Genomic DNA, 20,224 nt, shown 5'->3' on the forward strand with positions numbered 1-20,224 from the left:
TTCATTATCTATGTAAACACAGTTTCATCTTCCATGCCATATGTTTAGAGAAAAAACTTAAGCTCCCTTTGCTCAATCCAACTCTCCCTCTCTCCTTCTCTTTCACACTCATTTATTATTGTCACTTAATCATTCATTTATCTAATTTTGTCACAGTTTGGCTGATCAAAAACTGTTGGCTATAGTTCTAGTTAAGAATTCAAATGCTCAATTCTATCTCATTATTATCATTAATATTTTCTCACACCAGCAGCATGAGTTTTTGCTGTTTCGCAGTACGACCACCACCTGTACCAGAAGTCTCTATCTCTGACCTCTATCGGATGTCTCTACCATGAACACCTCCAGAGGCTTAATGTTCCCCCATCCCTACTTAGGGTTTATCTTCTATGTAATGTAGTGATTATGTAGCACATAAAATAATGTAGTGTATGCAGGTTGAAGGTTATTGTATGTTTATAAGTTCTGCCAAATGTAAGCTTTCTTTTCAGGTACATGACACTGCTGTACCCCATCCCAGGGTCTCACAGGCCCACACCTCCCACACTCTCACAGCTGGCACACTGAAAGATAGGTCTGGTGAGATTGTGGAGATGTTTGAACGGAGATGTGTAGATCTGTGCTGCATCCAAGAAGGTGGAGAGGAAGTTCTGCTAGGTTCCTCACAGGCAAAGAACATAGGTATAAGATTTTCTGGGCAGGGAACACTGACAGCATTGCGGAGAAATGGGTTGATAAGGTAATCGAGGTAGACAGAGTCTGTGATAGAATACTTAAGATAAGATTAGTGCTGCAACATGGATTAGCAACCATTATTTTGGCTTATGCCCCTCAGTCGGGGCTACCTGATGAACAGAAAGACCGATTTCATGACACCCTCTTGCAGACTACCTTGTCGAGGAATGACAGGGACTTTCTCTTTGTGGCTAGCGACTTCCATGGGCATGTTGGACAACATGCAGGGGCTTCCATGGCGTACATAGTGGCTATGGTTTTGGTTCCCACAATGAGGACGGAATCAGGCTGTTGGAGTTCTGCGATGCAAATGATCTTATGGTTTGTAATACTAAGTTCTGGAAACCTGTCAGTCACTTGTTCACCTACCAGTCTGGTGGACACACTAGTCAGATTGACTACATTCTTACCAAGAAACGGGAAAGGTGGCTATTTATAAGTGCCAAAACCTTCCCAGGTGAAGAATGCACCCCACAACATAGATTAGTAGTTAGCAACTTCAGGATCGAGGCTAAATGGATGCCCAGAAGATGATCAGCATGGAGAAGGGTCCGGAAGCTTAAGGATCCTGCGAATGGACAGAGATTTAGAGAAGTATTACTCAAAGCTTTTCACAAAATGGAGAGGGATATAGCATCACGTGATGTGGAAGACAATTGAAGGTTCCTATGGGACAACATGTTGAGGGCTACTGACCAGATTTATGGATGGTGCAAAGTCCCCTCTTGACCCCAGGTAATGTGGTGGTGGAACAATGTAGTTGACAGGGCCATTAAGGAAAAGAAACAGGCATGGAAGGACTGGAAGAATGGTGGTAGCAGGGAACTGTATCAGATTACCAAAAGGGAAACTAGGAAACAGGTTAATTTAGCCAGAAGGGAAGCAGATAAGAAAAAATTTGCCAATGCTCTGCATCATGAGGATCAAAGACTTGAAGTGTTTCATGTTGCAAGACAGTGTGTGAGAGAGAATCGTGATGTCATAGGAGACAAATGTGTCTGCATGGATGATGGCTCACTTGCATTTAATGAGGCTGCAAAGAGAGACTCGGAAACGCCACTATGAAAGGTTGCTAATTAAAAAGAAAATGAATGGGAGAAAGAGAGCCTGCTGAATGTCGACCAAACAGTGGGACCAGCTATCTGAATGGACAGTATCTTGGTAGATAAAGCAATTAAGGGTATGAAGAGAGGGAAAGTCCTCAGCTCACCAGGAATCACCACAGAGATGCTTAAAATATCTGGCAGTGTCAGCTACAGTCTAGTCACTCATATAGTCAATCAGGTGATACATGAAGGAGTCATACCCAATGACTGATGTAGCAACACCATAGTCAACTGCTACAAAGGTAAGGGTGATGCATTAGATATGAATAATTACAGAGGTATCAAGTTGTTGGATCAGGTAATGAGAGTCATGGAGAGGGTCATAGTCCAACTAATTAGGGAGAAAAGTTAGTTTAGACAGGATGCAATTTGGGTTTGTGCCAGGGAAAAGTACCACTGATGCTATATTTCTGGTAAGACAGCTGCAGGAGAAATACCTAGCCAAAGATAAACCTCTGTACTTGACTTACGTTGACATGGGGAAAGCCTTTGTCAAGGTCTCCTGATCCTTTATCTGGTGGTCAATGTGGAAACTAGGGATAGATGAGTGGTTGGTGAGAGCTGTACAAGCCATGTACAAGGATGCTGTCAGTAAGGTGAGGGTTGGCAACGAGTATAGTGAAGAATTCCGTGTAGGGGTAGGAGTCCACCAAGGATCAGTCCTCAGTCCCCTCTTATTCATCATAGTCCTCCAGGCAATAACAGAGGAATTCAAGACAGGATGCCCATAGAAGCTTCTCTATGCTGATGAACTTGTTCTAATAGCAGAGTCACTATCAGAACTAGAGGAGCTTCAGGTGTGGAAGCAAGGTCTAGAATTGAAGGGCTTTAGAGTCAATCTAGCAAAAACCAAAGTCTTAAAAAGTAGGAAGGTAAACAAATCACAAATCCCTTCAAGTAGGTAGATGGCCCTGCTCAATCTGTAGAAAAAGTGTAGGTAGAAAGTTCATAAGATGTACCCAGTGTAAGCTATGGACACATAAGAGGAGCAGCAATATCAAAGGAAGGCTAACTGGGAAGATAGTTTGGATCTATTCAATCTCAGTCACAGATTTTTTTAATCAATTTTTTTTAACTAAACAGTTTAGATTCTGGTTGAATGTGTCACGTAGAACAAGGTTTACTCTTTACATTTTTGACAAAATTTTATATTTTAGAAGTTATTTCGTGTTATGGTTGTCATATTTGGGTAATCTTAACCAATCAATGACATGTCTTCAGCTGAAGAAAGTTACTGCTGTTGGTGAAAGTAATGAAAGAGCAACAACTACCGGGTCATCAGGTCATGAAAGAGAGAGAGGTGGGAGAAAAGTATAAAAGATAAGAAAGGTGGGTGAGAAAAACAGAAAGTTCTTTTATAGGGAATACATACATGTGTGTGTGTGTGCATGTGTATTTGTTTCCATCTTATCCAATGTGTGCTCTCATTTATATAATGTTAGTGTGTGACATTGAGAGAGATTAGGCTGTTATTTCCAGCAGGTCAAGCAACTATATAGGTTCTCACATTTTCTCACACACACACATACATGCATACATACATACATATACATATATATACATGCACACATACATACATGCACACATACACATACATACACACATGTACATATACACAAATAGATGTTTTAATCGCTGATTTCAGTTAACTCGTTCAGTGATTGCGCCTGATTTTTTTAACGTGACAAATCAGAGAGAGTGGTGGTGTGTTGATGATCTGAACAACAGCTTATATAAACTTACCAACTCCCTATCACTAAATATTAATTTATTAAGGCACAGGAGTGGCTGTGTGGCAAGTAGCTTGCTTACCAACCACATGGTTCCGGGTTCATTCCCACTGCGTGGCAACTTAGGCAAGTGTCTTCTACTATAGCCTCAGGCCAACCAAAGCCTTGTGAGTGGATTTGGTAGATAGAAACTGAAAGAATCCCGTTGTGTGTGTATGTATATATATATATATATATATATATATATATATATATATACTAGCAGTATAGCCCGGCTTTGCCCGGGATTAAGTTGGGATTATTAAGCTAATCAAGTTCTTTATTTCAAACCAAACTAAGTAACATGACGTCAAATTTGGGCAGAATCAGTGTTGCAACTGGAGCGCATGGGTTGAGAGTTTGATCGGCAGAGGTGATCAGGTTACACATGCCATCCCTTTGAAAACACCACCGCCATCATCTAAACCCTCTTTGCTCATGGGTTAGGAACCCGGAGAACATTATTTTTCTTTGTGGTTGGGTCGTTGATGACCTCTTTCTAGCATATTGGATGTCCACCTAGTGGTCATCCCTTATACACGTGTAATACAATTTTTTCTGAATTTTCAGATTTGTTATATGCTAGGCAACTTGGTTTTAAATTGAATTAATATTCAATCTATCATCCTATATATATATATATATATATATATATATATATATGAGCAACACACACATACACACACGCACGTATGTACACCAATTGCATACATATTTTTTGTACGCATACATGTTCGTATGTGTGTGTGTGTGTGTGTGTGTGTGTGTGTGTGTTGCCCGTATATCAACAAAACACACACACCTTGCCTTACATATATATACGGATAAATGATTTGAAATAAATATATTTTGGAAATGGCGATTTACGGTACAATACCTAGAAACGTGAAAATCAGACCACATGGGTTTGTTTACATCAATTCGGCAGAGATAGAGAGAGCGCGTTCTCCCTCTCTATCTCTCTCCCTCCCTTACACACATTTATCTCTCTTTCTTTCTTTCTTTCTTTCTCTCTCTCTCTCCCTGTCTCACACACACAGCAACATTACACACACACATGCTGCTCTCTCACACTAACAAAACAACTTCACATACACACCACACTTTCTGTCTGGCATACTCACTATAAAAAGATAGCTTCTATTTCTTTTTGGCAACATGTGTTTTGTATGTAATGTTGCTGTGTGTGTGTGTGTGTGTGTGAGAAAGAAAGAAAGAAAGAGAGATAACTGGCATGTGTATGTAAGGGAGGGAGAGAGAGAGAGAGGGTATTTTTTTCTGTTTGATTGCTGCTTACCACACAGACGCCGGCAAAGAAATGTATCACTCCTTCACCCTCCCTCTCACAAACATACAATTTCTCTCTCTCTCTCTCTCTCTCTCTCTCTCTCTCTCTCTCTCTCTCTCTCTCTCTCTCTCTCTCTCTCTACTCCAGCGCATACGCACAGATTTGACTTCGCCATGTCAACAAACTTCAAAATTGGTAACAGTTTATCGATTTTTACAGGTATACGCGGGTACCTCTGAGAGAGAAAGTTCACTAAAATGCACATAGGGTCATTCCGAATCTTCTCCTAAAATTGGAGCGACATGCGTGCTAATTTGTGGACGTGCATAAACCACATTCACGTACATACTCACACACACACACACACACAAACATCTTCTGTTTTATAGATATTGATATGTGTGTGTGTGTGTGTGTTTATGTCTGTGTTTGTCCCTCCCAACATCGCTTGACAACCAATGGTGGTGTGTTTACGTCCCCGTAAATTAGCGGTTTGGCAAAAGAGACCGATAGAATAAGTACTAGGCTTCCAAAGAATAAGTCCTGGGGTCGATTTGCTAGACTAAAGGCGGTGCTCCAGCATGGCCACAGTCAAATGACTGAAACAAGTAAAAGAGTATTAAACCCTCTCCTTTTCCTTTCTTCCATTTGGGATTTTATCAGCTTTACATATGAATGTGTGTGTGTGTGTGTGTGTGTATGTATGTGTGTATGTGTGTGATGGACACGTGTGTGTGTGATGGACACGTGTGTGTGTGATGGACGTGTGTATGAATTGATGTATGAGTGTGTGTGTGTGTGTTTGTATATATGCATACATGTGTCTGTGTATTTGCGTACATATATGTATGCAGCGTCCAAAACAGATGGCCCGATGACCTGGAAGATGTTGCTCTTCCATTACTTTCACAATCAGCAGTAATTTTCTTCAGCCATGTCATTGATTGGTTAAAATTACCCAAATACGACGACTTTAACACAAAATAACTTCTAAACTACAAAATTTTGCCAAAAATGTTAAGAGTAAACAGTGTTCTGTGACACATTCAACCAATATCCAAAGTTTCAAACTGTTTAGTTAAAAAAAAAATTAATTAAAAAGTCTGTGACTGAGATTGAATAGATCCGAAAGCTTTTGTGTGTAGCAAATACTCGGGGGCAATAAACACTGAAAATGTGCAGAAAACAGCTTCCATCACATGCCACGGGGGGAAAAACTAAAAGTAGTTGATAGCTTCCATTACCTAGGTAACCAAGTCAGTAGTAGGGGTGGATGCCCTGGGAGTGTAGCTACTGGAATAAGAATAGCCTGGGCAAAGTTCACAGTAAAAGGTAGACTGTATGACGCATGTGTGTGAACAGCCATGCTACATGGCAGTGAAACATGGTCCGTGACTGCTGAGGACAAGCATAAGCTTGCAAGGAATGAAGCTAATATGCTCTGCTGGATGTGTAATGTCAGTATGCATACACGACAGAGTGTAAGCGCCCTGAGAGAAAAGTTGGACATAAGAAGCATCAGATGTGGTGTGCAAGATAGACGACTGTGCTGGTACGGATGAAAACAGCTGTGTGAAAAAGTGTCACACCCTAGCAGTGGAGAGAACATGTGGAAGAGGTAGACCCAAGAAGGCCTAGGACGAGGTGGTGAAGCACGACCTTGTTATTTTAGCAATTATGAGATGTCACTCAGAATAGAGGGAGAGATAGCTGGAAGTACAAAGAGGAGTGATTGGTAGAATATATATGGGCAAGAAAATGCTAAGGCAAGTGTAGAATAGATAAGCACTGAATTAGTGCTTGGACTGATCATATTCTTAAATTCTAACTTCTTAATCAGAGCAAAGTAATTTCAGAAGAGTTGGCTATAAGAAATACAAAGCTTCAGCTCGTAATAAAGAAAAAAATGGGCAAACAGTTAGGGTGACAGTAATTCATTTGTATGAGATGTAACTATATATTACAGGATGAAAATACATCTTTACAGCTGTTTCAAAAATTTGACAAATTGTTGATGTTAATATGCATACTATGCAAGTCAGTATACATAATGAGGCAATATTATACAAAACAAATAAGCAAAAATATTAAATTGCATGAAACTGATATGTGAGTATCTTCATGCAGGAATCATTGGACATTTTCTTCAGAAGGATGAATGGTAAATAAGCTTATTTACTCTGTGTGATATTACCAAGTCATGTACACCTGTCTGGACAATATGCAATAATAACATCAATCATTCATTGAATCTCTAAAACAACTATAAAGATATAGTTTGATCCTGTAATATATATATATGTGTAACATCTCACATAAATGAATTCCTGCCAACAGTAATTGTTTGTCCATCATAAATTAAAAACAGTGAACTGGAATATTTGAAATGAGAAGTAAATAACAGCAAAACTATGGTGATATGGACAGAGTCTTTTGTTAGAACATTAAGAAGAAGAACAAGGAGATCTTCATAAAACACCTGCTCTTAAAGGATCTCTCACTTAAATGAATCTGTCATGCATACAATTGGAAAAGGGTCTGAACATACATGACCTTTTGGACCCTTTTCTACATTATATGTATCCAATAAAATGAGCTTCTAATCATGAAAGAATTTGCACACTTGTAAACTGCCTGATGGAAAATGCTGATAAATGTTTTAGAGCCTAAATAGTGTATCTCTATCATATGTATAAAATGTTACATAGATAGTATCATCTGTCTGTTACAGGAAAGATCACGTGAAGATAGCTCATCAGTTAAAAAGCAATCCAGAAAGTACTAGAATAAAGAAGTTATGATTTTCTGTCAAAGACTATAAAAGAGTCAATAACCTATATATTAAAGAAATAATATTTCTGAAGCCACAATGATTAAAAACAGACCCTCTGGACTGTCAACAGTTCATAGCATAATTTGAATATTACAATACATATGACCTTACTTTATAGTCATCTCTGAACATATCACAAGGATAGGTGCCATTTAAACTGTGTACTTAAAATTTCAAATATTCCAGTTGAAGATTAAAACTTATTTGAAAGAAAATATTGAAAGAAACAATGAATCCTTCTCCAGTTTTGTAATGTTAAGTGGCTTTTCTTACCATTCTATTTACATAATGAAATGTCAAGGTTTCAAGTAATTACAAAATCATGATACTGAAGAATATCATATAACTAGAATGCTGTCATATGACAAGTAACTTTGGAAGTTTTTGTCACTATATATTACATACAATAATTCTAATTCAACTTTTATCAAATTTCTTGGTGCTTATACAAAATGATGAATATTAGTTTTTCATAAGAATAACATTTATTTGCTTAAAATAAAATTTTAAATAAATTTCTCCCATTCCTCCTCTTCCTCTGCTTTGGTTCTTTCTCCCCAATTATTCTGCGCCTCTTATATTAACTCTCTGTATCTCTCCTCCCCATTCTTTCTATACATAACTAGAGAAACCAACCAATCAACCAACATTTATACCAGCTATTATTACATAGATATTGTATGTTTTCTTACAGATCTTCATTGCTCCATTGATGTAGTGCTTATTTCTAGTTTACAAGCCATTGAGTGGAACAAAAATAGATCTTCCTTCATCTAGGATGTAGCTTTTCCTGTAGGAGGAAATGAATTCAAGACTGCAGAATCTGTGAAAAACTTCTCAATGCTGCAATACTGCTACTGGTACTACTGTTGTTTACTGCAGTGAACTTTTCTTATTCTGTGCTACTTGTATTTAGTTCACTGAACTTGAGACAATTAATATTCAGGTGTTCTGTCCAAAGACAAAATATACTGCCTGTAACAGGGTATAAACTGCTTAGCAATCAACTGACTGACTGCTTCTCTATCAGCTCAGTCATCTTTGTTTATTCATAAGAATCAGTGAGTTCTATAATAATAATAATAATAGTAATAGTAATAGTAATAATAATAATAATAATAATAGTAATAGTAATAATAATAATAATAATAATAAGAAGAAGAAGAAGAAGAAGAAGAAGAAGAAGAAGAAGAAGAAGAAGAAGAAGAAGAAGAAGAAGAAGAAGAAGAAGAAGAAGAAGAAGAAGAAGAAGAAGAAGAAGAAGAAGAAGAAGAAGAAGAAGAAGAAGAAGAAGAAGAAGAAGAAGAAGAAGAAGAAGAAGAAGAAGAAGAAGAAGAAACCCCAAAATGGCTGAAGTTCAAAAGATAGTGCTCATGGGAACTGCCCATATCCTACGTAAAATACTGTCTATGTGATCTCAAATTTTAAAACATTCTCTAGAACACTGTACAAATTCAAATATATGGTACCCTAGGCATAACACCTACATGAACTTCTAACTTGTTGTCTCTTGAGGTCTCTGGGTGAGACTTGGATCCAACTTGTACAAATGCAAAGCAAAAGTCAAACATAAAATAATAATAATAATAATCCTTTCTACAACAGCCACAAAACCTGAAATTCTTAAGTGAGGAGAACTAGTCAATTATATTGATTCCAGTGTTCAAAGGGTACTTTTTTTAATCAACCCTGAAAAGATGAATTTGAACTCAGAACACAGAGATGGACAAATGCCTAGCAGTATCTTGTCTGATATGCTAATGATTCTGCCAGCTCTCCACCTTATTTGATTAATTAATTAATTAATAATAATAATCCTTTTTAATTTTGACACAAGGCCAGCAATTTTGAGAAGAGGGGCTATGACAGGCACTTTATTTTATTGGTTCTGAAAGGGTGAAAGGCAAATTTGACTTTGGTGAGATCTGAACACAGAACATAAAGGTTTAGAAGAAATATCACAAAGCATTTTGCCCAATGTGCCAATGATTCTGCCAGCTTGCTGCCTTACTACTACTACTAATAATAATTATTATTATTATCATTACTATTATTATTGCTTATTATTAGTGTGGAAACTTAACAGGAATGCTTTCAGAAAGCATTTACGAGCACCTTGACAACCAGAATTTACTGCCAGAAGAACAGAAAAGTTGCAGGAAGAAGGTGAGAGAAACGCATGATTTATTATACATAGACAAAGCAGTTCTAAATGAAGTAAAAGCTGAATAGAAAAGATCTAACAAAAGCATGGATAGATTATAAGAAAGCCTATGACATGATCCCACATTCATAGATAAGTGAATGTTTGAGTATATTCAGTATAGCAGACAACATAAGAGAATTAATTAGCTTCAGCATGAAGAAATGGAAAGTAGATCTCTACTCAGGTGACACAGTCTTAGGGAAGGTTAATATCAAGAGAGAAATTTTCCAAGGAGACTTGTTATCCCCTTTAATATTTTTCATATGTTTGATCCCACTTAGATTAGTATTAAGGAAGGCAAAGGCAGGATATCAGTTCAGAAATAGTAAGGGACAAATTAACCATTTGCTCTACATGGATGATCCGAAGCTTTTCAGTAAGAATGAAAAAGAGACAAATTCCTTCATACAGATTGTAAGACTCTTCAGCAATTGTATAAGCATGGAATTTGGCATGGATAAGTGTGCAATATTAGTCATGAAAAGGGGACAGGTAGTCAACAGTGAAGGCATCCAATTACCAGATGAACAGACATTAAAATCATTAAAAGAAGGAGAGAATTATAAGGATCTAGGAGTATTAGAATCTGATAGAATACTAACTATAGAAATGAAAACAAAAATTGAGAAGGAGTACATAAGAAGGGTAAGGAAGCTAATAAAGTCAAAGATAAATGGTCCGGATCTAGTGAAGGCTGTAAATACTTAGGCAGTATCATTACTTAGATACTCAGCAGCTTTTGTAAATTGGACAAAAACTGAATTAGCAAAGCTAGACAGAAGAACTAGGAAAGAATTCAATAGTAATGGAGGACTCTACCAAAGGGCAGGAGTAGCAAGATCATACTTACCTAGAAAGGAAGGCAGAAGAGGGTTAATATCAGAAGAAGATGCATGGAGTTAGCTAGAGTATTATTTCCATTATTTAAATATATAAAATAAACCACTCCAAATCTGTTTCACTGTTATTCTGATTTCATTAGTAAAGCATTGCCTACACCAAACTTGTCAAAATACATTTAGGAAAACAAGCTGTTTAGGAATTAAATAATTCAAAGATAACATCTACATGAAGTGAACAAAATTAAACAAAAAAAAATGGTACATTAGCTTTAACATATTTAATGAACAGAACAATAAAATGTTAACTTAAATTAACTTCAATTAAAAGTGTTAAGTAAAAAAAATTATAATGATTGAATTTGTGTTGGTCTGTCTTTTGCCAGTAAAATCTAAAGGAAATAAGTCTCACACAATTTGTTTTCACAGTGTAAGATTAAAAAAGAAAACAGAGAGCAGGTGGAATGTATTACATGCCAATGGTGATAACAGAATCAATAGTGTTTCAGAATTATATTCAAATAATATATATAGTTGAAACGGTCATGCTTTGCTCATATTTTGATATTGCAATAATTGAATGCATAAATATATCTAAATCATTAATACTTTGTTTTTAATCCTAAATGGCCCATTGCATTTAAAAGATTAAAGGTGCACCAACAGATGTTATTGGTGGAAATGTAGCATAAGCAATTTTAAAGATCCAGTCTTTGGTGATATGGTAGTTGTTGTTGTTGTCACTAGTCATCTTCACCACTACCACCACCATCATCAACATTATCGTCATTTAATATCCACTTTTCTATGCTTGCATGTGTCAGATGGAATATGTCAAGGTACATTTTCTACTGTCAGATGACCATGCCATCGACTTTCACCTGTTTCCAAGTAAGGTAATATTTCCTATGGCCAAATGTTTTTCACAAAAGACTAGAAACAAATAACACTGCTTGCATGACAGTGATGCTCATTTACAGACATCGCACAATGTCAAGAGTACACACACACACGACGACTCTTTTAGCTTCTGTCTACCAAATCCATTTACAAGGCTTTGGCCAGCCTAGAGCTATAGTAGAGCACACTTATCCAAGGTGCCACACAATGAGGGTGAACCTGAGGCCACATGGCTGGGAAGTAAGCTTTTTAACCACGCAGCTACACCTGTGCCTGTACTCCACCGCCATACAATATACCAAACAGTTTGATACAAAATACGTTAATTTTGTTCATATCAAATTGGAAAGCTCTGTAAATGCCTACACACATAAACATACACTCACAATCAAAACAGCAGGAAAACCAATAACCAATATGGTGATTGATTAGATAAAATAGACAAAAGGTAACTACTTAATTTTTTAAAAAAGTAACACAAATACAGTGACACTAAAATATTAAGTGACTTTAACACTGGGTTGGTTGTACTGTTATTGAGGAAGGCAGATATTTACACAGCTGAGTCATGTGAAGATAATGTTGTTATATAGGAACGTTGAAGATTTTAGCAATACTGGGGCTTGGAATTATACAAAATAAACCAGACACATGGTATGAGGAATGTTGGCAGAGGTGACAGTGGTGGTCATGGATTACCAGAGTTCAACAATGAGAATTCAGTTGTTCAGTCAACTGAATTACCATGCAGTTGGCTGAGCATTCTGCATACATGTACAACTTAACACTTGATACCAATCCATCCAAGATTGCTCCTGGATATGTGAAAAAAAAAAGACTTTCTGTTTTCAAGTGATTTAACCCTTTAGCATTCAGATTACTCTGTTGAATGTAATGCTTATTGACTCACAATGTTTTGAATTAATCATGCATTGTCTTACAGCTTTGACATATTAATGATATGATTGTTTATTTTTCAAATGACATTGTAGAGTAGGTGTGATTAGTTGCATCTGGTTAGTTTGAACATATAACAAGTAGAATATTTGAGCTGGATATGACTGGGTTAAATTAAACATCCCATAAAAATTTCATGTTAATTTCTATCTCAAACACCAGCTTAAAAATGACTATTGTATTTTTTGGCATACGAGTTAAATTTTTCAGATCAAAATTTCCAGCCAAAAAAAATGTAGGTCAACTTTATACACCAAAATGATTTGGGAGGACTGAAAATTCTATGTGAAATGCAGCAGGATTTGGAAAGATAGTGACAATGTTTGTGTGTTTACATTATATACTACATTGATTTGTATGTCAGAAAATATGGTAATTTTACTGAATTCATTATTTTCCAAATTAAGTGAAACAAAGGCAGAGCATTTTAACAGAAATATGGTAATAAAGGGTTAGTGTAATTCTAAGGCAGAATCAATGTGATACAATGGGTGATAAGAATGTAGCTTTGAATTACACATACAATCCACTTTGACAGGCTTTTGTACAGTTTTTGTTCACTCAATTTCACTCACAAGGTGTGAGTAAATCCAAGGTTCCAGAAAACACTTGTCCAAGATGCCATGCAATGAGATCCAATGAATTTGTGAAGCAAACTTCTTAACCATTAGCAGATCATTTTTCTAAGTTTTCCTCTTTTTAGTTCTAACAGTCCATTTGCTGAATTACCTGCTCCTGAATTAATGAGTAATTGAGCATTCCAGAGACATGTGTGCCCTTAACATAATTCTCAGACAAAATCAGCTTGATACAAGTGTTTAACAATGCTGTACTTTTGAGTTATAGGTGCAATCCACCTGATCGGCTTCTGTATAGTTTCCATCTACTTAATTTCACTCACAAGGTGTGGGTTGACCCAAGGTTACACAAAAATAACTTTTCCCCCAAATCCTACATAGTGGGATTGAACCTGGAACAATGTGGTTATGAAGCTAATTTTTTAACCATTAACTCATAACTGTTTTCCAAGTTTTCCTTATCTTAGTTACAACAATCCCTTTGATCAGCTTATAAAAGGCACATTCTTTAGTCAGTTTTGTAGTGAAACATTGGATACTATCATCTGCCAAATACAATTGCTACATCCCTATAGAAGATATACTTCAGGTGGTATCAGATACATATGCAACATACCTGGCCTGACTAGTGCTGGAAATAGGTACTCAGGAAGATATACATATCTGCATTATGCAGAAGAACCAGAAGTAAAGCATCTGATCTTTGTCTTTTGAAGTAAAACTCAGCTTTGTTCAGTGAGGTTGCAAATTCTTAGTCACCAAAACATGTTAAATTCTACTCCCTTCTATCCTTAAGTTGAGCATCTACATGGTTCCTGGTTCAGTACCAGTGCATGGTACTTGGGCAAGTATTTTCTACTATAGCCTCAGGCCAACCTGGACCTTCTAAGTGCATTTTGTAGACAAAAGCTGAAAGGAGCCCATTGTATATACTTGCATGTGTGTCTGTCTCCCCCTCACCACTACTTGACAACCAGTGTTGGTTTCTTTACATTCCTGTAACTTATGTGTTTGTCATTAAAAATCAAGAGAATAAGTACCAGGCTTTAAAAAATAAATAAGTACTGGAATCAATTTGTTTGACTATAAATAGTCCCACCCATGCCAGCATGGAAGGCAGATGTTAAACAATGATGATGATGATGATATATCTTTATTTTATATTTGTTTCAAGTCATGAGATTGTGACCATGCTGGGGCAAACAAGTTCTGTAGCAAAAATGTTAAAGCTTCATCTGTTAAAGCCTGTGATCCAGTGTCAAATCCTGGCTCTGGCTAAGAATATAAACATCAAAGAAATCCCCATTTCCCCATGAGAAATACACAATTGAATAACCATTGATGGACACATTTGATCAAGAGAGGTCAAACAACTGGTTTCATCACAATGTGTGGCATAAATAGTTGTAATTTTATAGTACACATAAACATACATTCACATTCCTCTAAAGCCATCATATAATGAAACAACAAAAACATTATCTTTGATAGAGCAATGCTTTTTTTTAATTTGCCTCTTATACATGAGATAGGATTGGAGAGAGAAGAGAAAAGAGGTGTTAGAAGAAATCAATGAGAGAGAGAGGGTGGTTATTATTTATTTATATTGTGATTAATATATAAATGACAATGAAGTCCATAGTGTACAAGTGATACAATTTCAATTATGAAATGTTACACACACACACACACACATACATACATATGTATACACACATCATCAGCATCATTATTTCAATATCCATTTTTCTATGAGTTGGACAGAATTTCATTGAGGCAACTTTTCTACAGTCAGATTCCCTTCCTGTCCCAACCCTCATCTATTTCCCAATGGCCAGATGTGTTTGCATGGGAGACTGGAAACAAACGACACTGCTTGTATGACAGTGACTCATTTACAACTATCATGCAACATCAAGACAAAGATACATTAGTGCACACACACACACACACACACACATTTTTCAGGTTTCTTTGTAATTTTGTCTACTAAAACTACTTACAAAGCTTTGGTTAGCCCAGGATATTAGTAGAAGGCACCTGCCTAAGGTGCCATGTAATGGGACTGAACCTGAAACTATGTCATTGAGAAGCAAACTTCATAGTTATGCAACCATACCTAAACTGACATATATATATAAATGCATGTATGTGATCATTATTTTACATATCTTTTGCAATTACTGTATGGCTTGATTCCTTTCTCTTAGACCACCAGTTACTTCTTTATCTATATCAGTCTTCTCTCTCTTGCACACTACAATTGATTGCCTTTGCTGCACTCTTTCTGTCAGCTCATTTTTGCTGTCATACATGCACATTAACATTACACATTGCTCCCCATTTACTCCAATCTTTCCAGGCTTGACTCTTAGCTTTTATGGTTCCATCTACCATACCATTCCACCACACCAAATTCTATCTAGCTGGAACATTGCTCCATCCACAGACTAACCTACAGCTCAGAGCAGATCATTTCATAGAAACTCCCAGTTGTTTTCTATATTACAAGTTTATATATCCTCGTCTTTTTCAACATATTCTTCCCCTAGCACTTGTTTGAACCTAGATCTAGCTAAAAGATCTTTCAACTTATAGTGGGAGGGATGTTTGATATCTATGTTATGCATTTGAAAAGAAGATGGTGCAATCATTTGAATATGGTTGAAGGTTGTCACACATAACTAGATGTTCCTACCTGATCACCCTGTTATCTGCACAGCATTAAAATGCAAAGTGTTAGTCCTACATATGCAATTAAGGTTTTCATTGTATTTTTAATGTAATTGACATGTTTTTGGTGTATTTCTTTATTTTTACAACTGCTTGGCTTTTCTATCACCAACTACTTAGCAGCATATACTGAGTGTATTTTATCAAGCCAACCACACTAGAGAAGTTGTTTGTTTGGATTAACTCTCCCCTCTGCACTGCATCAGCTTTATTTCGAGATACTGAATTCCTAAACACATATCCTTCACTGTAGAATGTGGAGCTCCCCATGCAGAATAAAAGTAATAGAGGTAATAAACAATTCTTTAAGTTTCAACTTAGTACATTAGCTCAGTGTGGCTTTCTTGAAAACTGAATAATATGCCTCATTCACAAATTGCTAGAGTTGAATATAGATGATTACTACCTAAAAGAATTCTCGTGTGGTGGAGAGAGTGAGAGAAACAGAAGGGGAAGCAAAGACATCATTCGTTTGCAAAGTGAATAGAGAGAGCATACATACAATATATAACAGTTAAAGGAAGCAATACAACTAAAAGAGAAATTCACACACACACACACACACACACACACACAAACACACCTGCCTGCACTTCTGGCTAAATATTAGTATTATGGCTGTTTAAATAGCTTTAGATGCATTTCAACAAGAATAATAGGAAAACATTGACATATATATTAACTTTTGTATTTCAGTTTTGTATAACCTTTTATATGACTAAAATAACCAGTTGTCTTCAAGTGTCATGTTTCCATGCATATGAATATGCATTAATTCATTTCTGTCTGTGTGTGTGTGTGTTATAATGTAGTTACGTATGCATGTGTATGAGTCTAGTTAGATAGATAAATATGCCCTGTATGTTTATACAAACAAGAGAAATATAACTTGATGCATAGAAAAGTTTCCTTGTTATTTTATAAAAACTAAGAAACTACATAATTAACTCAAAGGCCAAAGAGTTTTGTGTAAGCATACTTAAGCACTTACACAAAATTCTTTGCTATAATGAAATCACACACACGCAGGCACACACACACACAGTAAAGTGGTTGGTGTTACGTTGGGCATCCAGTTGTAGAAACTATACCAAATCAGACTTTGGAGCTTAATGCAGTGCTCTGGATTGTTAGATCCTGTCAAGCCATCCAACCCAAGTCAGCATTAATCCTTTAGTATTTAAACCAGCCATGTCAGGCTCAAATATTCTATCTGTTTTATGTTCAAACCAACCAGATCTGGCCTCTTACACCTATCTAACAATGTCATTCTAAATATAAAGAATTACATCATCGAAAACTTGATGCTACAAGATAACGCACAGTTAATTCAAAACAATGTGAATAAATAAGTATTACTTCCACTTGCCCTTATGTAATTTCAGGGTAGCCATGTCTCTTCTCTATAGCAAAACACCTCTGCTTGTTCCTGATATAAATTCTCCTCTCTGCCCTCTTAAATACCCCCACACTTAGTCAAGGAAGCTTTTCTCTTTTCTTGTTCTTTCCCATCTTGCAAGTTACTTGGCAATCCCACTGGAGCTGGTAGCAAGAAAAAAGCACCAACTACACATTGTGAAGTGGTTGGCATTGGGAAGGGCATTCAGCTATAGAAAAGCTGACATGAAGCACGATGCAGCCCTGTGGCTCACTGGATCCTGTCAAATCATCCAACCCATACCAGTATGGAAAATAAATGTTAAATGATAAGGATGATGCGTGTGTGAGTGTGTGTGTGTGTGTGTGTGCATGCGTGTGAGAGAGAGAGAGAGAGAGAGAGAAATAGATGGGGGGAGAGAGAGAGAGAGCTATATTTCCTTGTCTTAACAAGGAAATACATTACATGATAGTTGTAATTGAGTGCTGTTCATTTCCAATATTCCGCAAAAACATCTCTGGCCTTGGGAAAATATCACACTGCTAGTGAACAGATGAGGATTGGCAACAGAAAAGGTACCAGGCCATAGAAAATCTGCCTCAATAAACTCTGACGCATGCTAGCATGGAAAAGTGGTTGTTAAAATGATGTCATCATCATCATCATCATCGTTTAACGTCCGCTTTCCATGCTAGCATGGGTTGGACGATTTGACTGAGGACTGGTGAAACCGGATGGCAACACCAGGCTCCAGTCTGATTTGGCAGAGTTTCTACAGCTGGATGCCCTTCCTAACGCCAACCACTCAGAGAGTGTAGTGGGTGCTTTTACGTGTCACCCGCACGAAAACGGCCACGCTCGAAATGGTGTCTTTTATGTGCCACCCGCACAAGCCAGTCCAGGGGCACTGGCAACGATCTCGCTCGAAAATCCTACAGGAGCCAGTCAGGCGGTACTGGCAACGGCCACGCTCAAAATGGTGCATCTCATGTGCCACCCGCACAAGAACCAGTCCAGGGGCACTGGCAACGATCTTACTTGGCTTGCCGGGTCTTCTCACGCACAGCCCATTTCCAAAGGTCTCGGTCCGTAGTCATCGCCTCGGTGAGGCCCAATGTACGAAGGTCTTGCCTCACCACCTCAGCCCAGGTCTTCCTGGGCCTACCTCTTCCACGGGTTCCCTCATCATTATCACTTTGCCTTCTTCTTAGAGGCTTGTAATTCTTCTCTATAAAAATTCTGCGTTACCATTACTTGTTTTATAATGTTAATGCATCATTCTAAATTTAGATTTGTTTTCTGAAATTTCTAAAGTATAAGTTAGGCTATTAGATAAGACATCTGTATGTAAAACTGGTTGTGCAAGAATCTCTTCTTTGCTATCTTAAACAAGCACTTGCAGTTCTATTTACATCTTAAGGTCTTCTTCATAGGTGAGGGTCAATATATAGACTCATTAAATAGATAGAATTGTGTGTATGTGTGATGCAATATGCATACTGAATGAATTTACAGACTGAAAAAATTGGCAACAATTCTACAATGAATGTACAAGGCCTCTTTAGCAATGTTTCTATGATGGAAAATGAAAACAACAGTAGCCGCTGCCACCACATTGTATATACCAAATAGATTGACAAAATGTGTGTCTTCGTGCATGTGTTTGTCTTCCCATCCCACCCACTTCCACTTGACAGCTGGTGCTGGTGTGTTTACATCCCTGTTAACTTAGCAGCTTGGCAAAAGACACTGATACAATAAGTACCAGGCTTTAAAAATTTATATGTACAAGAGTGATTTGTCTGACTGAGCTTCTTCAAGGTGGTACTCAGCATGGCAACAGTCTAATAACTGAAAGAAGTGAAATATATATATATATATATATATATATATATATATACACACACAAAAATTTATGATAAACATAAGTTTATATTATTAATTCCTATATATCTATGTATGTTTCAGCATTGTGGATGTACCAAGCATACATGGAATGTTTAACTTGAACAAATCATTAGGGAGCACTTTACTGCATTATGCTAACATATTACAATAAAGAGCAACATTTGCTCTGTGTTTCATAACTAGTAATACTAACTACTAAGTGTAGCAGTTGCTTAACCACTAGACTGGAAGCAGACTGGACAATGATAATATCTTTGTGTAGCTCTAAGCTTAACAATAACAGTTGTACATCTATTTGTACACACAAAATACACTATGCATGTATATGTGTGTGTACATGCATACATTTGTCACACACACACACATTTTTAATGGCTTACTCATCAAATGATCATTTTCTGGGCTGCTATAACTGATGCAAGGGAGTTATCTGCATATTAGAAACTTGGTCTAAATGCTTGCAACAGTAAGGACTCAACTAAATGTCCCAAGACCCTACATGGAAGTGTTAAATCAGATGAATTATGTATGCCAATGCATATAAAGATGTTTATAGACATAATGAAGTTATTATGTTTGAGACACAAAATGTTAATGTATGTGAAACTGTAATGGAATTTTGTATAAGCTGGTAACATTTTATCCAGGTTAGTATATATAAAAAATAAAAAGAGATAAAAATATAAATAAATATAAAATAGCTTACCATGTTCATAGATTTGATCCAAGCGGTCAATCTGGGCTAATGAGAAAAGTCTGTACCCTGTTTTTGTCCCAATAGCGAGTGACCTGAAATACAAAGACATTTAGTGATTTAGATAAAGTTAGCGAGTTTTGCAATATATTTTCTATTATATTTAATGTTAAAAATATTTAAAGGTAGGGATATTGTACCAAAGACATGGTTGTGTGGTAAGAAGATTGCTTCCCAACCTCATGGCTCTGGGTTCAGTCCCACTGCATAGCACCATGGTCTTCTATTATAGCCTTGGGC

General features: G+C 36.8%; 1 protein-coding gene across 2 annotated transcripts in view; it reads right to left on the reverse strand.

Moving 5' to 3' along the window:
• Positions 1–20,224, reverse strand: part of LOC106875830 (WD repeat domain phosphoinositide-interacting protein 2) — a 133,895-nt gene that overhangs the window by 87,919 nt on the left and 25,752 nt on the right. For both annotated transcript variants that reach the window (XM_052969624.2, XM_089355094.1), the window contains exon 2: positions 19,937–20,019. In XM_052969624.2, the coding sequence (XP_052825584.1) occupies positions 19,937–20,019 (83 nt within the window). The remainder of the gene's footprint in view (positions 1–19,936; positions 20,020–20,224) is intronic.

Source organism: Octopus bimaculoides, chromosome 7 (assembly GCF_046866305.1).
Source record: "Octopus bimaculoides isolate indiv1 chromosome 7, ASM4686630v1, whole genome shotgun sequence".
Lineage (NCBI taxonomy): Eukaryota > Metazoa > Mollusca > Cephalopoda > Octopoda > Octopodidae > Octopus > Octopus bimaculoides.